Source organism: Rhipicephalus microplus, chromosome 3 (genome assembly GCF_043290135.1).
Source record: "Rhipicephalus microplus isolate Deutch F79 chromosome 3, USDA_Rmic, whole genome shotgun sequence".
In the NCBI taxonomy this organism is placed as follows: Eukaryota; Metazoa; Arthropoda; class Arachnida; order Ixodida; family Ixodidae; genus Rhipicephalus; species Rhipicephalus microplus.
The window spans coordinates 76,843,462-76,863,671 of record NC_134702.1 but is presented as its reverse complement, the minus strand read 5'-3'; the positions used below and the strand labels follow the sequence as shown (position 1 = coordinate 76,863,671).

Here is a 20,210-nt window from a genome sequence, read left to right as displayed (position 1 = left end):
ACCTGTCACATTTAGGTGTGCGGGGTAGAATGCTAACAATTATCGAAAGCTACCTGTCCAACCGTACATTCCGTGTGCGAGTTGGCACTGTCCTATCTCGAGCATTTGTCCAAGAAACAGGAGTGCCACAAGGAGGTGTATTGAGCTGCACACTTTTCATATTTAAAATGAATTCCTTTCGCCTGTCTCTCCCACCTAATATTTTTTATGTCGATGTGCAGATTGGTTACGAATCGTGCAACATCTCAATGTGCCAACGTCAAGTTCAACTAGGGTTGAACAAGATATCTCAATGGGCAAATGAGAATGGTTTTATACTCAACGCACAAAAGAGCACTTGTGTCTTGTTCAGCCGAAAAAGGGGCATCCATCCTGACCCCGACATTGACCTGCATGGTCAACCTCTGTCAGTGAAGACCGAGCACAAGTTTCTTGGTCTCATATTAGACACTAAACTAACCTTCATCCCACACATCAAGTATTTAAAGGACAGGTGCTTAAAAACGATGAACATTTTGAAAGTGTTGTCACGCACTACATGGGGTAGTGACACGAAATGTCTGATGAATTTATATAGGAGCCTTATATGCACACGCTTCGATTACGGTGCTATAATCTATCGGTTGGCAACACCATCAGTTTTGAAGATTCTCGGCCCCGTCCACCATCTAAGCATTCGCCTCTCTACGGATGCTTTCCGTACTAGCCCTGTGGAGAGCTTGTACGTGGATTCGAATGAATGGTCGCTCCACCTACAAAGATGTTTCCTGTCCTTTTTGTACTTTTTGAAGGTGAGGGCAGACAAGAAACACCCTTCCCATTTCACAATTAATGATTTGTCTTGTTCTGGCTTGTTCGAAAACCGTCCTTCGATTAGGCAGCCCTACGCGCTCCGTGTGAGGGGCCTGGCCGAAAAAACAGATGTGCCTCTTCTCAAACACAGTTTGCTGGCTCCTGCAACATATCTGCCACCGTGGCAGTGGCAGCTTATAGACTATGATGTCTCTTTTGTTGAAGTCGCGAAGCACGCACCACTTGCACACATACATACATACATACATACATACATACATACATACATACTTCCTAGAACTACAACATAAACACACATATCCCGAGTTCTTTACCGACGCGTCAAAGCCAAACACTTCTGTGTCATATGCTGCGGTAGGCCAATTCTTTTCCGATGCCGGCATTCTTAATCCTGATGCAAGCATTTTTACAGGAGAAGCTTACGCAATAGTGGCGGTCTTAAAACACATCAAACAGATAAAATTGCAAAAGGCGGTAATATACACAGATTCCCTAAGCGTGGTAAAAGCCCTGAAAACTCCTAAAAAAACTCAAGAACCCCGTGCTGGTGTCACTTTACTCACTTCTGTGCACACTGTACACATCAAAACAGCACGTCGTTGTCTGCTGGGTTCCAGGGCACCGTGAAATACAAGGAAACGTATTGGCCGCCGCCAACGACACCACTCACAATGCATCAATACCAATCCCTGCACTTGACCTAAAACCTTCTCTAAAACGAAAGCTCAGGGGGTATTGGCAGAGCACGTGGGATAAACACACAGACAATAAACTCCATGCTATTAAGCCACAATTAGGTTATTGGCCGCCACTATCGAAATCAAGACACACAGAAGTAACACTAACAAGGCTTGGAACAGGACATACATACTCTACACATTCATATCTCTTGTCTACCGGCAATCCACCATATTGTGAGAGATGTGGAGAACCACTTACGGTTCTCCACATTCTCGTCCAGTGCAACGAGCTTGATGCTCTAAGGAAAAAGCATTTTTTACTGCCCTACCAACAGCAGCTCCCACTACACCCTGGGATGCTCATCGGTAGGGATCCGCTTTTTAAACTACATACACTTCTCATGTTTTTAAAAGATGTGCATGGCTTTCACCCGATATTTCAAGGCCATCCGTAGCACGACCTCGGTACCGTGGTCGTGGCTGCGATGACTACATCTCCTCCATGATATTAATATCGTGACATTTCCATCCATTTTCACAGCACATATTTCACACTACTGCCATGCTTTTATTACTTCAATGTTGTAACCCGCGTTAACACGAGGAATTTTAAGGCCCCTTTACAGCCACACATCATATCATTGTTCATATCTCTAGACTATTGAAATGGTGCACTTTGGCCATCAATTGGCCCTTGCACCATTAAAAAGCACTCATCATCATCAACTTGCCGCAATGTGTGTGTGAATCTGTACTAGATGGAACAGTTTTTTCATTTGTACTTGTTGGGAAAGGTGAACAGGTGTGTCATGTTCTACGATCTGCATCTGAGCAAAAACAGCCTTGTTGAAAATTTCTGCAGTAGTGTGAATCACATTATTAGTTGCATTCAACATGTCGCCTATTTGGCTTGTTCCATCATTCTTGGCCGCTTGCTGTGCCATATGTGCATCTGCCATGAGGGTGTTCTTCATACCACTTCGCTTCAGACCATGCATGGGTGTAGCGAATAGCTTGTTCTGACAATGGGGCAACAAGCAAGTTATGGGCACTCAACATCTCTGTGATGCCCTATCATTTCTGCACAAGACAGCAGTGGATGGAGGCACAGGGCCATAGTGTCGTAACCTAATAAGTGTGCAGTACAATTACAGGAGCGCCGCACTTGCTGTACTGTATGCACGTGTTTGGTGCTATAGTCCTGGTGCAACAAGGTTTCTCTGCCCACGCCATGCACTTGAGTGTCCGCGTTTGAGCCAGTAACAGCAACGCCACCATTTGTGACTGTCTCATGCCTATTAAGATGCAGTAAGCTTGGAACTGCACTGCACCACATGCGTGGCCGAGCAGGTAGCTGACAATGCGCATGCTGATGGAGTTGTTTTCAACAAGTTGCGCTGGCACAATTATCAGTGTCAGACATCATACTTTCCATTCTGGTGCTCGTATGTGAAAGCATCCCCTCAGGTGGACTGAAGCCTCGATATAGCTGGATGACTCTTCTCTGAAGTTACCAGAAAGGTAGACGAACTGGTGCGGCATACTGTCATGTTGGTGGATGTGAGTCAATATGGTGTGCACTGATAGACAGAGGACGCGCCAATACTTAAGTGGTAATTGAATGCATTAGGCTTCGAGACACTGGCCAGAATATATTGTAGCTGTATTCTAACAGTTAGTACATTCAAGGGGGTGCATATTACCAAGATTTAACAATAGTAAGGACATGAGCCAGTGCAGCAAGCAACGTTTATTATTTTCGTTGTGGCATGCACTTGCCTCCTCCTCCTCCTCCTTTTTATAGGTAGTCTACTTGCCTTCGAGTTGACCTTCAATTTTGCAAGTACAGTTACACTGAGAGACCCTGAGGAATCTTCTGTGAACTGGACACTTTTATTTTAAGTCATTTGGGTTGTCTAGCTCAGTTTAGTTCAGTAATTTGCATATTCTTGGCTGAAACTCTCCTTATGTAGCAGTAATACTTCAATGTACCAACGCCGTTCATGTCTTGCTTTGTTGCATGCAGATATCAAGGGTGCTGGCATGGTGCCCGGCGGACTCCCCCTCCGTGGGCCCGCTGTGCCAGCAGCGGCAGCAGCCGCTGCAGCAACAGGAGTGCCTGCCGCCAATCTGGCTAAGTGGTTCCACAGTGACGTGCTCTACCAGCCCACCTTGCCCCCTGTGCCTCACCAGAAGGCCTTGCTCGTCGAGGAGGTCGAGCGACAGCAGCAGCAGGCCACGGCCGTCAAGAATTGAGCACCTGTCCACCACCCGCCGCACTTTCTCTCTCCCGGAACATTTTTTTTGTGCCGGCTATAGTCTCCTCTACGCAATAGCCCGTGCACTCGTCGTGGCAGACGACACACTATTCTGCCCTTCCGGAGGGCGTCTGAGGATGTAGGGTGCCTCTCTGGTGAACCTGTTGCCCCAACCCACTCCCCTACTTCCTTTGCCAAAGCACCCTCCTCTCCCTTCTGCATCATGTGACCCAGTGCCACTTAGGAGACAAATGCTGTGGAACGTATGAGGAAGGCAGTGCTTCCTTTGATTTAATTTTATTCTATGTTCTTGCGGCGGCTTGTGTACGTGTTCAAAATGGTCGGGGTGAAAGGTGGTTTGAGTGAAGCAGCACTGCTGAAGTGTACCACCACTTGCGCACTTCCCTTCAGGTGCTGTTGATGATGATGGCGAGACGTGGAGGTACGACTAATGTATGTCGTGCGAGGAGCTTACAGTAGATGTTGTGTGTAGTTTTTCCCCGCTGTTATTGCCGTTTGTGTTAACTTACTTTCGTCGTTCAGATTGTTTGCATGCTGCATACAAAAGGAAGGAGTGGCGTTCCAAGAACACATACAAACTGCATGCTGTGTGAGTTACTTTGGAACTTCTTGCTGTTCTATATATTCCTCTATAAGGCTGCATTGCAGGAGTCTAGTGTATCCTGCCTTACTTGGGAGGGCACCTTAATTTAATGGGTTTCTTCTTGGCTGATTGTCTTCTTTCTATAAAGTTCTGTTATAAAATTTCCTATTTTTCACAGCTGAAGTACAAAGTGAGAAAAAAAATGGCTGCGCTTTTTTTTATTTGTATACCGTTCTTCTGTATGCTGTCCCTTGTAGCCATCCAGTGGTTTTTCTCCTCCCAAAGTGTTGTCGAGTCTTGTTACTTTGGGATCGACGGCCCCGCATTTGCAGTCTTGTTTGTTGGAGGGAGAGGAAAACTTCACTCGGGCTGCGCAGGTCAACGCAGCCTGTATTTGTGTCTGTGTGTGCGCATTTGTCTTGTATAGGCTCGTAGCGGCGTCCAGTGCAGTTTTGTTGGTGTGTGTTAGTTTCGTGCATTAGTAGAGATACTATAGGGAACATTGCACCGTGCCGTTCTTGTTTGTCATTTGCATTGTACGCATTCAAAGTGCAGCGTCTCGTTCGAAGTGCTTTTTCTTATTTGCTTCGTGCCAGCATATTTGCTTGTTCAACCTACTTCTTTTACGATGTGCAAAGTTTTTCAGCATATTCTGCGTCGTTCGTATGTTTGTGTGCGTGTAATGATATGTCCTGTGTGCGGTTCTATTGTTTTGTTTATTGTACGTAGCATTTGGCTTACGGTGTCCACTTCTCACACATTGTACTGTGTAGCTCTTGCGGGGTGCAGCTAATAAAAGAGATGCGAGAGGCGTCCAATGTTTTATTGTTCCCGTTCGTTTGTGTATTCTTAAGCCATATTATATTCTTTTTTTGACCGTCCAGGCCGCCACTTTGTTGAATGGTTAATAGAAAGCCTCAAGGGACGCAGGCACTTGTTTACGCTGAGTGGCTGGAACAGTAGCGTGAAGTGAGGGTGCCCCGGCCATTTCGGTTGCAGCATTTCTGAACATTGATTGGTGACAATTTGCCTGGTTTCCTTTTGATGCGTGTCAGTAGCTCGCTTTTCTCTTTGTAGTATTTTTCGCGGTGTTTTGAAGGTGCTTGAGTGGTCAATCCTCTTAATTTTACTCGAGTTTTTTTAGGTACCTCTCATAATGGTCTTAATACTGCGCTCGCGATGCCAGCAGTTGCCCTCGCCTGTTGTTGCATCGGCTTGTGCCGTATCCGATGTTCTGCCGCATTGTACTGATGGCCGCTGCTGCCTAAGCCAGTGCATGATTTCCCCCGATTTTTCTTTAAAAAAAAAAAAGGCCACCACCACACAGCCATGCATTTGCAGTCTTGTAGCATTGGGCGCCGAGAGTCACTTGTCACTGTCACGCATGGGCTAGGGGCACTGCGACTAACTGCTACGCCCCAGTTTTTTCTCCTCTCCAAGGTTTCTTCGTTCCACTGACGTTGAAAATGCAGCTGGTTCTGCTTCTTCTTTTCTTCAATCTGTTTTGACCATAAATGTGTTCTGTGCATTTTCCTTTATGTTTCTGTTCAGGCCCCTCGTGTGATATCGTGATGTCCTTGTTTTGTCCAGATGGGGGATTAAAAAAGAGCTTTGAAAAGTAAACAAAAAAAAAACTGAAAAACTTTTCTCAAAAGAAGTGACAAAACTTGTCTGAGAAAAAAAGTAAAAACGAAAGTCTGTGATAGTCATTTCAGCTCTTTAGGCCCTATATATTTTTTTTTTGGTTGTGTGCACATGTTTTTTGTTCCGGTATTTTATTTTTCCCGGTCTTGTGTGCCCTGCAAGCCTCTTGTGCCCGGATGTTGTTCTGGTCATCATTCTGTATTCTGTGTTGTCCTTATCTACTAGTGTGTATGTTTGTGTGTGTAAAAAAACAAATGCGGGTCTCCAGTAGTACACACTTGTAAGTTTTTTTCTTTGCTTCAATCCAGTGTTACAATTCCTGGTGTCCTTTGTTCCCCCAACATTAAATTTGGTGCTCAGCAGTTGTCAGTAGCATACACATATATATATATATAGACCTGTCCAATGTGTATGTGTTATAAATGAGCTGTAAATAGCAGCGTTTCTCCAGGTATAATTTTTTTACATTTTTTTGTTTCTTTGGGTCTCCCGTCAAAACAGTCCTGTCGTGCATTTGGGCATCTCTGTACATAACCTAGGCAAGTGAAACGTGTTGTATATGTACCCCCACGCCCTCTCCCTCCCAGTATCGCAAAGTGTCCGAGCTTCGTGTAGCACATTTTCGCTACCTGAATGCACAATGGGGGTAAAAAAAAAAATGGCCTGCTCTTTTGGTGGCCCGTAGTTGTAGTTAGTGATGCTTTGTTTCAGTGTCTCCGACGGGAGGAGTATTTGTGGTGTATTGCGCATTAGTCGGTCAGATTAATGTTGGTAACCGACTTGCGTCGACGGTGTGCGTCCCTTTCTGTAAATAGAGATACTGTTTCATGTGAGCGTGCGTGTTTGTGAGTGAGCAACAGTGGTAAAAAAAAGTGGTGCGTTGTAACTCAAGCAGAGTTTTAAGAATTATATAAAGTGAAATGGTTCTTCAATCCTGCTCTATTTTTTTCTTCCTCCTTCCCTCGTTTACTGTAGTCCCAGCATCCCTTTTCCGGTTTCTGTGGGTAAAAGGAATTGTTAAATGTACTGGCAGTTTAAGGATGCTGGCAGGTTTGAAATGTGAACTCAAGTCTTGCAGCAGCGTCATCCACGGCTGCATTTGAATGTACTAGTTTCAAGCATTTAGATTCGAAGCAATTCAGACCCTGCTGCTTTTTTTCCCTTTCCTCTCTGAAATAAATCGTGCCTTTTTATTGAAGCCTTGGCTGAGTTTGTTGTTTCATGTAGGAATTGACCAACACGGCACTGCATGTTTCAACTGGAAGTGCTGCGCCAAGAGAAGGGCAATAATAAATTACAGAAGTGCTGAGAAACATCGACTTTGTTTGGACATTCGTAAGCAGGTCATTTTTGCAGGGAGTATGTAGTCTTCTTACCTCGTCCAACTGTGAAGGTAGGTATTGCATGGATATCAATCTAGGTATTGCATGGATATTTGTCCTAGTGTCAAAATTGGGACTCGAAGCACAAGTTGCAAACATGCGGTGCGCGATTTTGTCATCGCGCGAACGAGCAACTGCTTTCAGCGGAGCATTTTTCAAGGTCAGTGTCGTAGTACTGAATGCTCGCGCAAAACTATTTCATAGGGGGGGGGGGGGGGGGGGGCAAGCTTACTAGCGCGCACTATGAAGTTGCGACGACTGGCGTCGACGATGCCAATCGTCTGGCATCAATGGTGGCCGCTGCCTTTAGGGGGCGTTGCGTCGGCACCGCTTATCAGCGCCCGGTAAAGATAACTAACGAGTAATTGCCTTGCCACGACTCGAACGGCGGCACCGTGTTCCGATCTACGTTGACTGCGTCATGCCGCTTTGCACGATTAAAACGAATCTGCTGGCGAGCAGAATTCCGAACGGATTCAACGTCAAGTTTGCCCAGTATGTTGCCTCGCTCCTGAAGAAAGATATCGAGGTGAGATTGACTCGCGATGTAGGTCTGTATGCGCATGACAGGTCTCGCGCACAGCGTTCGAGTCCTGTTTGGTTACCTGCGTATTAAGTACAGCGCGCGAGCGAAGTTTTAGAGCTACAAATCGGGCCGAGAGAAGCTGTTATTGCAGTCGAAAAAACTACCGTGCCGTTCCTAACGACCTTGGCACCGTGACCCCCCCCCCCCCCCCCCCCGTCAAATGAGTGTATAACGTGATTAGTTCTTTTTTCGGTGTTTTACAGAAAGTGACCGTCATTGTGGAGCCCGGTGTGGACATGTCTAGGGCCGGCACGACCGATCCCAACTGTCTCTGCTCGATTCACTCAATCAGCGTCTTCTCTCCGGAAAAGAACCCGGAGTACGGCAGCCAACTGAGGCAGTTCATCTCGGAAAACTTGGCAGTGCCGCCGAAGAGGTAATTGAAGCGCTCGCGGATATTTTACGCTCCAGCGGTAACGAGGTCACCCCCCCCCCCTTTTTGTTTTCTGTTTCGGCTGGGTACAACTTCTCGAGAAATCAAAGTTCCCAGTTAAAAGAGATCTTGCGATCTCTCGGATCCGAGTCGTGTATTACGTTAGCGCAGCCAGCACCGTAAAGCCTGTTGCTTGTCCTTTGCCGACACAGGCGCACAGTGTCGAAGTAATAAAATTGTGCCCATGTTTTTGAACCTTCAACCTCCCAGCAATAAACGATGCAGGCAGGAACGTAATACGCATTGGAATCAAGAATGCAACTGCCGCAGGTGTTCACACATGGCAGATAAAAAACTAAACAGAAAACAGTGTTGCCACATTGTCGCATTTAAGAATCTTGTGACCATCTTTAGATTTGATAATAATGACCACAATGCCATTTGTTTGTTTTCAGCATTTGTTTTATAAGTCAATATTTTAAGAACTAAATTATTTTAGCGCGCTCCGCGCCCTTTGTTTCAGTTTTGGTTTTGTTTCTCAAAATTGTGTGTTTGGCAGTGGATTTCATTAATTTGCCACTTTTTCCATTTTATTTGCAGGATTGTTATAACCTTATCCGACCTGAGTCCCACGGATCTCGTTGTCGCCTGAGAGGCCTTTCGTCGTTGTAGTTTTTTTCCTTCATTGCCGTCGCCGGCTTCATGAACGCTGTGGCATTTGCGTACCTTTATGTGCAATAAAGAGTTTCATTCATCGTGACTCGGCCATGCGTGACACATTTTTTCGGCTCGTTCGAAGTTGTTGCATCATAATGAAAGGCATCGTAGAGTGCCCACGGCATCGGATAATGCGGGGCTGACGCGTGCCTTCGCATACGTGCACGAATTAAATGAGCGGAACGCACGGCGCGAAGCTATCCAGCCTTGGGACACGTCCGCTATGGCTAAATCGGTAGCTTCGGTGACCGTGACAGTCGTGAACATCGTGATCGGCTCACGCGTTCTCTAGTCCACCACATTTGTCAATAGCACGTTTTTAAAGAGGAACAAGGAAGACCATTGTTATCGAGAACCCCATCGGCGTGGTGGACGCCGCCAGTGTGCCGTGATGTTGGGCGCTGGAACAGCTGCTAGAACCTCATTGCTAAACCGGATGTCGTCAGCCTATTTTTGCGAGTGTTGTGTAGCTATACGATGAACGCAAAACATTTATGCTGCGCCGCGAAAACCGAGGAATTTACCGCAGATTGAGCGTCGAAATTCGGCTGTCAAGGTCTCCCCGCCGACCAGTTTCGGTTACTACGTCAATACAAATAACAAAGGTAAGTCTATTGAAGTAACCTTTTTATTTGATAAAAAAATAAAGTTTGATTTTAGTTGTTAGTTTGCTTACTCGCGTGTTGAATAGTGATACCAGATTTGACGTTGTTTATGCGTCTATTTTGCAGCGTTTGGTGACTTTCGCATTGCGGTTAGGCAACTATGGGTTCAAAAGATATTTTGGATTGTGCGTTGCTGCTAGCAGGGAGCTGAGCTCGGGGTCGTGGAAAATAGATCTCCAGTTCGTTTCGCCCTCATTATTTCTTTACTGTGTGCCATAGGAGCTCTGCAACGTCGACATTGGACTATGACAACGGCCGATCCGAGCGGAACTTTTTGAAGTGAGTGGCCGTTTCTTACAAGTAGACGGTTCTCTTCAGTTGCGTTTTCCTAGTTCTACGGTCCCAGCGCGGTGTTCTCGGCCGCATCATTCGAAAGTCTGAAATGTCAGCTGTGTTTGTGGTTTAAAATGGGGGTGATGCCAGCGATAATGAAGCACTGTGTGGTACATCCGCCTGCGGGCTTTCGTTTTCGCGCAGTGTTTTGCTTCCGTTACGTGTATTCGGCAGAAAAACGCGCGCCCTTGCAAATGCAAATCGGGGACACTGGTGGTTGCGCGAACAGCTGGTGACGCGCCGACGGTCGCGTATCTGTTGTCAAAGCTCTCGTTTGCCCGAGGGGTCCACATCCCCCGTAACACGCCCCGTCAAGTCGGGCTGGTCTATTTTAACTAGCGCGTGCATTTTGACCTCCTGGGAAAACACCATCGATCCGAGCCAGACGCATCGATTTGGCCAGACGGGTTTGTGCTTTACTTCTGTGTCTCAGCTTCGCGAACAGTCCTTGTGGGATTCACTCGAAACGCCCCGTTTATTTTCTTGGCTAGGACGGTCGTCGGTCATTGCGTAGGCGTGGGGCACGTATGCGCTCTCCCGCTTCTTCAGTTCCTGCTGGCGTTGGCAGCCGCGCTGGGAAAGTGCCGGGCCCGCGAGTGCGCAACCGCAGCTGTGTTTTTCGAGGCGCCGAAGCGCTTCGGCAGTGTTATTTACGAGGCCGTTCATAACGACGATAGTTATAGCGCGAGAACAGAGTGTCAACACAGAGACTAGAAGGACTTGTCTCTGTGTCGTCGTTCCGTTCTCGCGCTATAACTATCGTCATGCCATACAAACTAGCCCAAGCTGCCACGCCTTTTTATAAGTCTGCATTACCACTCTAGACCGTGCCCTAGACATCCTACTACTGCGCGCGAAATATCTTTACACGCTTGCGAAACTAAGCGCATTTTTTCCGCTTTGGCATGGCTGCGTGCACGGTTGGTTTCGATTACTGTGTATACACAGAGTTCTGGTTTACGATGACGTATGTTCGAATACCGTTGGTGTTGGAACGTCATTTCAGTGCAACCGGTAGCTGCAGTGTCTCCTTCACGCCTTTTCATTCACAAGAAAATAAAGGTAACGTTAGTGATGTGAAAGATGGAGGGGGGGGGGGGGGCTGCGGAAAGAGCATGTTTGGCCGCGCTTCAAGTCTGCTGCTGTTTCGAGAGAAGTCGAGTGCGCTGCTCGAAATGTTCTGAGCGGGTGATGAGTTATAGGTTCGGAAATACGTGAAACCCTGCGCCAGCTGAAAGGGACTTGTTTATGGCGCCTTTGTTGCACACGGAATGCCTGTTTAGCTGTACTCACGTTTGGTGTCAACGCCTTCCAAAGACCAGGAAAAAAACAAAACAAAAAAGTCCAGTGTCTTACGTTCCTTTGGAGTTAATTCAAGCGCTTGTTTCTATCAAACAGCATCTAAACTGTTAGATTGTGGAAGGGAGAAGGTAGGGTACGGCCATCATCATGCCTCTGAGACGAAGAAAAGCAGATACATAGCATCACGTCATACGATAACGACGAATTTACGATAAGTCGGTGTAAACTGATGGAACATTTATCCAAAACTCTTTTACCTGACGGATGGAAAAAACGTTGATAATAGCTCGATGAACTGACTTCGCCTTCCGTCTTTGAAATGCCGTGCTGATGCCTGAGCGAAGAATTTTCGAATGAATGATTGCGTCTCTTCGGTCGTGACGTCAGTGGTACGTGGCTGTGACGTCACGAATTTGCATGTTCTTAGCCGCATTTGGGCCGTGAATACGTAGAAAATTGCACAAAAACACCCCCAGTTTTGTCTCGTAATGCAGCCTTTCATTGCAGATGGAACAGTGAACGAAACTTAAGTCGTTACGGTTGAACTGGCGCGAAAACGGTACGTTGGGTGTCGCCATCTGAGTGGCGTTGCGTGGTATTCCGGCTTGCAAACTAGGAGATCTTGTTCTACAAAAACTTGTATGTGGCATGACTGTTTCTTCCTTACGTGCTTTATGCTTCTACCTTTAGTAGATAAAATCTTCTGTTGCTGCTCTGTTAAAGCTAGCGAAGAAGGAAACGGCGCGACTGTTTCAAGCTTTGTAGTGTTATCATGGTATTATAGTGTCATGGTCCCCGTCTGATACGGTCGCGATGGTTCCCTTTCACTATGCAGGAGCAGCTAGATCAAAGCTTGACATTACTTAGTTTAATCGTGTAATGTCTGAATTATGTAACTGCCGAGCGAAATAGAAATTGTTTTCATTTTCCAGCTTTAAGTAGCAACCATTAAGTGATGCTGCAGATAAATATCTAAAATGCAACTTTGACGCATAGTTTTGTGTAGGTCGCGATTTCTCCACATGCCACAGAAGCGAAGACCTTGCAACAACAACAAAAAACCCGCTCTTCTGTACTACGTAAGAAGTTGTCTACCACATCTTGAGTGCATACACACCAAACAAAATAATTGAAGATAGAACTTAGGTCACCGAGGCAAGTAAAAATGATGAAGGGAAAGCTGTTGGACGTGCTTTCCTCTATCCGCTCCAAAACAATTGGTTCTAGGTTGAAGTACCTTAGACAAGACAGCGCGAAAGTTTTCATGCTGAAAAGTGGACGTGTCCCGTGAGTACTTGACAGCCGGCATTAAACGTGTAAAGCATTTCGTGACTTACTTAAGTGGAAGTGATGTGTAAATGTGTACTATAAAAACATTTCTGTGCGTTAACTTTCAGGCTATCGTCGCATCCTGTGAAAACATTTCGTATATATGTAAAAGAAAGCCACTCTCTTTCAAGCAAACATAATTACAGTATTTGGACGCCGTATGCTTACACACATGACTTGACTTATTTCTTTCATTGGCGTATAGTCTAGAATCGGCCTGGTTCATTAGTGTTTGTGTGTTCAACCTTTCGAAATTTTTGCTTGGTATGTAGCGGTAATTGTACCTAAGGGGGGGGGGGACGTATAGGCGCCGCTATGTTGGGCTATTAAGCCGATATTTTTTTTGTGTGTGTATATCGCAACGTGATTTAATGGGGCTATAAAACATCGCATGCACCAACTTACCCGTTTTCAATGCGTACGCGTCTTCCATAACGCCATTCGATTAGTTGTTAAAAATACAAAAACAAAAAGGTTAGGAGCAGGGCGGTGCTGAAACCAATCCGTTAAACGTGTTAGCTGTATCGGACACCCCCATTGCGCATAAATAAAATTCTGCCTTTGGCAGTCTGGTGTCCGTTTACGATGTATGTATCGGTTTTCGTGGGGGGGCAACAACACGCAATTTCGTCGGACAGCGCAAAACACACGCGCCAAGCGAGGGTGAATTTAAGCGCGCAGTCAGCGAGTCAGCCCCTCTCGCGTTTCCTTTTGTGGGTCTCTTTGATACGGTCGACTGCTCTCGACCTCCGGCGTTACCAACGCAAAGAAGCCGGGGGCGTCTTCCAAACCATTGCTTTTTCGACTGTCTTTCACTCGGGTGGAAGTGATGCCGGCCAACGCTCGGCTGACGACCCGAGGTTCGTGGGTTCGATTCCGGCAGCGGCGGTCGCGTTTCGATGGTGGCGAAATTCTAGAGGGCCGTATACCTGTAATGCGCGAAGTTAGCCAGAGCAACGTTTAAAGCTTCCGGGGCCTCCCCTCCCTTCCTCACAGCGACCGGCCCCGTAACCATATCGTGGTTTGGGCCCGTAAAACCCTGGAAATATTGCTATAGTTCGTCACGTTTATTTATATACCCGCGCAGCGTTCCCAGGCGCCGCGATGCTGTTCGACACGCTCTGACTCGGAAGTACGGAGGAGCGCGTTCAACTTGTCCGCCGTCAGTTGTCGTTTGCCGCACGTAATATATCAACAGCAGAAGTTTGCGGGACGCGAAATGTTCGATAAAGCTGAATTCCTCCTTTGTCTGGGAATTTTAATTTCGAAATAAATGTTCCGCACTGCACTTGGCATTCCGACCTATACACAGTCACGGGCTTGGTTACAAGCATTGTGCACTGATATAGCGGAAGTTCACATTTTTTGTGCATCCCTAGATCACTTTTGCATGTTGATAGTACTTATCTGTTTTGCTTCGATCCCGCGGCCGTGGCGCTCGCATTTTGACAGAGACGAAATTATAGAGGCCCGTATCTTGAGCGATATCAGTGCACGGTCAAGAACACCAGATGGTCAAAATTTTCCGAGCCCTCCACCAAGGCATCTCTCAACCATATCGTGCTTTTGGGACGTAAGACCCGTGATGTTGTTATTATATCAGTTTCGCGAAGGCGTCCGGCCTTGCTCAACAGATACGGAAACGTCATCACAGACAAGTGTCGTCATAAGCAGCTGCAGTGGCACCCAGTTATCTTCAATTTACGCTGTATCTGCGCGAGCTGAACTATGCACGTCTAAATAGGCATGTGTTTTCCATCCCTTCGTATATTCATTGAATCACCCTCATTCGCGATTGGTTGTCCGTCGTATACGCGTAAACGCGTGGCCCGCCTACGTCCACTTCCTCTCTTTTGTAGGCGACAGGGATATCAACTGCCCTTCCGGTCCTCTCTGCTCCCTTTCTTTTTCTCTTAACGCACATCTGTTATCATTGCATCGCTCTAGTGTGGTCCTAAAATTTTTCAAATTTGTCATCCTCCAACTTCCTGCGCTGTGTTACATTGCACTCAGCGCGGTATTCAAAGATTGCGCAGTTTCCACTTTAAGGAACGGCGGCAAGGTGCCGGTCATAGTTTGGGATAATTTGTCATATATACGCTTCAGTACATACTCATATTCCGCTGTTTTTTTTTTTTTCAAAGCTGGGTTGCCCTGTTGTTAGTAATTCACCTAGATGTGCGTATCCTTACACATATTCTGTAGCAGCTGGTTGCTAAGCCAAGTCATACGCCATAATTCCCGCTTAACTAAATTCATGTGGTTGAACCTTACTGTCCCGACGTGGAAGTCGCCTGCGTGAAGCTGAGCTTTAATCTTAAGGACCTGAATACCATACCGAATTCGCGTGTAGTCCTATACTCATTATATTTATAATTTCTCTGTGAAGGCCTTCAATCTGTATTTTTTTTTTCATTTTGACGCCATCATTGCTGAAGATCACGATAGGAGTTCTGCAAACTGCAGCTTGATTAGATGCGTTCCGTTATACATTCTTCATATTTTCTTCCCAATCTAGTTATTCATATACATCTTCAAAGCGTGCACTAAATGATCTTGTATCATTATTTGATCCCTTTTGTGGTCGATTATATTGCGTAAAAGCAAGATGCCTGTGGAGCCAATAGATATTCGCTATAGTATTTATATATTTGTTTCAAGTATACATCTTGGTGACTCAGTGCTTCCAAGACTGCTGATGACTTTATCAAGTCGAATGCCTTTTCGGAATACGTGAGAGATATATGAAGGATTTCGATTACTCAGCAGGCTTCTCACTGACTTGATCAATCGTTTTGTGATACAGTGTACTATCGTGAGCATTGTGAAAAGGAATAGCCCTACAGCGGAAATTCTCATATGACACATATATACCTCGTCTATAATAATCTTATCTTATATGAAAACATGAATCGTATGTGTTCTCGTATAATCTTAAGGAGATTATTTCACGTGTGTCATACATGTCATATGAGAATTTTTGATAGCGAAGTTAGCGCGTGGCGAATAGCCTCAAACCTCGATGCGACCGATAATCGCATGGCGCTGCCAAAAATAAAGTGGAAAGGGTGACTATATTTTCCATATTCTTTTTCACTCCCACCACTCGTATGCCTTCACGATGTGCGAAATACATGAGACCAACAACGCCCTGATATCGTAGAGCTTGTTGCAGCGCTCACGCTCGGCAAATAGACGTACAAATTCTTCACATCATATTTCGCTGTATCTTGATTTTATATCTTATATACGCACTCTCGCAAGCCAATGGTAAGGAGGCATTTTGCGCAGAGCTCTTGACAGCACACACTGTCTTGTTGTGCTTTCCATATCCGCATTATACTCGGCAGCAGCCCGTAATACGCGGTCAGCTGCAGTTATTTGTCAACAACGGCGTTGCGGGCGTGCCCGTATGTAGCTGGACCGCGGCGCCTTTCTCGCGTTGTTTACCACAGCGGCTGCCGCAAACGACCTGCGTCGGGTTTGAGTAGGGAGCCCGGCCTTTTTCGCCAAGTTTGAGGCTATTCGCCACCGCTCGCTTGTTCCCTTTCGTATTGCTCACAGCAGCTCGGTATCCTTTCTTGAAGCTGCAGCTTGCTCTTTAGGTCGATGAAGACAAGCGCCTATGTTGTCTTGTCCACATTAACATTCTTGAAATATTTTATCGTCACCAGACGGTATAACATGGAGAGAATCGAGCAGACTGTAAAAAGCGACAAAAACTAAAAGCTGCGAAGGCAAACTTGTGAATTGGCAAAAATCGGATGTATGCATTAGAAGACAAGGAAGGCAGTGTCATAACCAATATCAGGATAGGATAGTTGAGGTGGCGGAGGAGTTCTACAGAGAGCTGTATGAAAGCCGAAACAACGAGGATGATATTGTAAGAAGCGATAATAGCTCAGAGTAATTCGACACCCTACCAGTAACGACAGGCGAAGTAAGGAAAGCCCTAGAAGGAATGCAAAGAGGCAAAGCTGCTGGTGAGGATACGGTTACAACGGATTTACTGAAAGATGGCGGAGAAATTGTGTTAAAAAAAAAAAAAAAAACTGGCCACCTTATACGAAGTGCCGCTTGATGGGAAGAGTACCAGAGTCTTGAAAGAAAGAACGCCAATATCATCTTCATCCATAAGAAAGGAGATGTCGAAGACTTGAAAAATTGCTGGCCCATCAGCTTACTGTACGTTATTATCTACAAACTATTTACAAATATAATAGCTAATAGAATTAAGGCGACATTAGAGTTCAGTGAACCAAAGGAACATGTAGGATTTCGTACAATAGACCATATTCATATTATCAACCAGGTGATAGAGCAATGTGTGGAATACAACCAACCCCTATGCATAGCCTTCATAGATTACGAGAAAGCGTTTGATTAAGTCAAGACATCATGCAGCAGTAATTCAGGCACTACGGAATCAGAGCATTGAAGAGCCCTACATAAACACACTGGAAGAAATCTACAGTGGATCCACAGCCACCATAGTTCTCCATAAAGGAAGCGACAGAATCCCAATAATGAATGGCGTAAGGCAGGGAGACGCGATCTCTCCAATGCTATTCACCGCGTGTTTACACGAGGTTTTCAGGGCCCTAATTGGGAAGAGTTAGGGATAAGCGTTAATGGAGAGCATCTTAGTTACCTGCGATTCACTGATGACATTGCCTTGATGAGTAAATCAGGGGACAAATTACAGCTCATGACTATTGAACTGGACACTGAAAGCAGAATTAAGAGTAGGTCGGAAAATTAATATGCCCAAAACTAAAGTAATGTGCTACAGTCTCGGCAGAAAACAGCGCTTTTCGATAGGTGGAGAGACGCTGGAAGTTGTAAAGGAATATGTCTACTTAGGGCAGGTAGTAACCGCGGAGCCGAACCATGAGAGTGGAATAACTAGAAGTATAAGGATGGGGCGAATCACGTTCGGCAAGCATTCTGAAATCGTGAATGGCAATCTGCCACTAACCCTCAAGAGGAAAATATATAACACCTGCATCTTGCCGATACCTATATATACGGAGCAGAAACCTGGGGGCTTACAAAGAGGGTTCAGCTTATTGTGGACGACGCAGTGATCGCTGTAAAGGAAAATGATAGTTGTCATCTTAGGAGACAAGAAGAGAGTAGAGTGGGTCAGGGAACGAACTGGTGTTAAGGATTTCATATATAGTTCAAATCAAGAAGAAATGGACATGGGCTGGGCACGTAGCACGTAGGCAGGACAACCGCTGGTTATTTAGGAGTAGCCCCGCCGCGGTGGCCTAGTGGCTAAGAAACTCGGCTGCTGACCCGCAGGTCGCGGGATCGAATCCCAGCAGTGGCGGTGACGTTTTTGATGGAGGCGAAAATGTTGTAGGCCCGTGTGCTCACATTGGGGTGCACGTTAAGGAACCGAAATTTCCTCCGGAGTCCTTCACTACGGCGTCTCTCATAATCATATGGTGGTTTTGGGACGTTAAACTCTACACACCAATCAATCAATCAATCAATCAATCAATCAATCAATCAATCGAGGGTAATGGAATGCATTCCCAGAGAAGGCAAATTCACAATGGAGAGGCAGAAAGCTAGGTGGGCCGATGAGATTTAAAAGCTCGCAGCTGGCAGCAGAAAGCACAAGACCGGGTTGATTGGCGCATCATGGGAGGGGCCTTTGCCCTGTAGTGGGCGTAGTCAGGCTGCTGCTGCTGACGATAATGATGATGATGAATGATTTTATAACAGTGAAAGTAAGCTGGGGGGGGGGGGGGGGCTTACTTTAAGGTATTTCATGTATCCTTTTTTGTGTATTATCATAGTGACGTTTTGCAGCTTAATGATATGTACAGCCGCGCCCATTTTTTTAACCTGAACGTGCGAGCATCGAACGCCCTGTCGATAAGCGGTGTTTAACGGAGTGCACCGGCAAAATGAACTGTAATACGTGCATGCCTGCGTTGAACAGTCCTGTGCAGCTGTCTTTTGCTAGGCTGTTCCGGCAACCTGACACCGAAGCCTGGAACGGGCTCTTACAGACTTGGTGGTCGATGCTCGCACGTTCAGGTTAAAAAAAAAAAGGCTTTAAGACGCCCTTTGTAGTCTGAACCAAGTTTCTTGAATATAAACCCGACAGTGCCGGTCTGTCGTCGTTTCCTTTTTAAAGTCGACTGTTATGCATGCCGTCTTCTCTAACCGAATTTTCGCGCGACAAAAGTTACATGACCTTTCCCTCCTGTCCGATAGTTACTGACTTTGTTGTAGCAACAAAGCAGATTGTAACTGTTGCGAAGAACCTTAGGTAACCCGTAGTACATGGTACAAGGATTCACCGGATCGACATACAATACACCGCCTTGGATGTGGATTCCAGTTTATTTTTCTTTCATTTTTAATGTCTAGCACACGAGTGACGTCAGTGTGTGCGTGTGTACATACACAGAATAAGCTTCAACCAATAAAATGTTCCGACGGCGCGATTTCACCTCTAGGCCTCCACTACAGAAGCCAGATGCTCTGTCATCTATGCCACAGACCTCATTACGTGGTCCTGCGTGCTAAAACACGCACGTTTCTCACAGCGCCGATGATTTATTTGCTCGAGAGTCTCTTTCGTGCAAGGTGGCGCGTTTCGTATTTGTCACCAATAAATTTCTGCTGTAATCCATTAGTGGTGCAGGTGGGCACTCCAGCCCTTCTCACATCCTGTAATTTTGTTTGAAAGACTGTCGGGTGGCGTGTTGCGTTTGCCCGCCAATTAACGGGGAAGCACTCGGAACGGGCAAATAACAGCTTGGGGCTTATAACAAGCCCGTTAGAGCTCCCCCCGTGGGGGCTGTACGTAGAACAATAAACCTGGTGTAAACAATTACGAAACCAACTGCGTATTCTGAGGGTATACGTACGGCACATACGCACGACGCGTAAAGGCGCCGCGCCGTAGCTTTGTTCTAGCAGACCGTGGCGGTCGCCTCGGTCATCGCCAGTTTAAGTCTCCGTAAAGAGGTACACCAACCATGCTGTAACAAGTGAAACTACGGCACATGAGTGACCAGGAAACGAGCTGCTGTGCGGAAATGGCTTCTAAACTCTTGTCTCTTTGCGCCTTAACTCGTTTAACTGCTGGATTGACATCGCGTGCTCGTATGCTACGAGTGGGCCGCTCGTATCGGTGCTTCATGTGGAGCAATAAAAGCGTAATTAGAAAGTTCTGGGAGTCTTCGGAGTATGCGTAACAGTGGCTGCCCCTTCGCGCGTAAATCTCGTTTGAACTTGTTTCGTGACACCGATGCAAGAAAGTACAAGTCATTCGTTGCCACAGGAAATGGCAGTTCTATACTGAAGGTCACGCTGTATATCCCAGATGATGGAAATCGGCTTAGAACTCTTAAGTGACTCGGCTCCTAACACTACCTCAATTTACCGCTATAAGCGTCAGAGAAAACAACGTATCATGGGGGGGGGGGGGGGGGGGGGTGCTTTTTATAGCTTTTTTTCACTGTGAGTCGTGGTGAGGATTCATTGAGACTGTCAATT

The 20,210-nt window shown here is 46.2% G+C and overlaps 3 protein-coding genes across 5 annotated transcripts in view; all 3 read left to right on the top strand.

The window, feature by feature from the left end:
• LOC119160781 (uncharacterized) overlaps positions 1-4,103 on the top strand; it is an 83,369-nt gene extending 79,266 nt beyond the window's left edge. For all 3 annotated transcript variants that reach the window (XM_075889856.1, XM_075889855.1, XM_075889854.1), the window contains exon 18: positions 3,520-4,103. In XM_075889856.1, the coding sequence (XP_075745971.1) occupies positions 3,520-3,749 (230 nt within the window). In that variant the 3' untranslated portion in view covers positions 3,750-4,103. The remainder of the gene's footprint in view (positions 1-3,519) is intronic.
• Positions 4,104-7,707: 3,604 nt separating this feature from the next.
• LOC119160004 (macrophage migration inhibitory factor-like) lies at positions 7,708-9,100 on the top strand. Its single transcript, XM_037412768.2, has 3 exons — positions 7,708-7,910; positions 8,171-8,343; positions 8,941-9,100. Exons 1-3 carry the CDS (start codon positions 7,803-7,805, stop codon positions 8,990-8,992), a joined length of 333 nt encoding a protein of 110 aa, XP_037268665.2. The 5' UTR covers positions 7,708-7,802; the 3' UTR covers positions 8,993-9,100.
• Positions 9,101-9,863: 763 nt separating this feature from the next.
• LOC119173364 (uncharacterized) overlaps positions 9,864-20,210 on the top strand; it is a 138,368-nt gene continuing 128,021 nt past the window's right edge. Inside the window, exon 1 of the mRNA XM_037424213.2 lies at positions 9,864-10,001. The gene's annotated coding sequence lies outside the window, so the exon portion shown is untranslated. The remainder of the gene's footprint in view (positions 10,002-20,210) is intronic.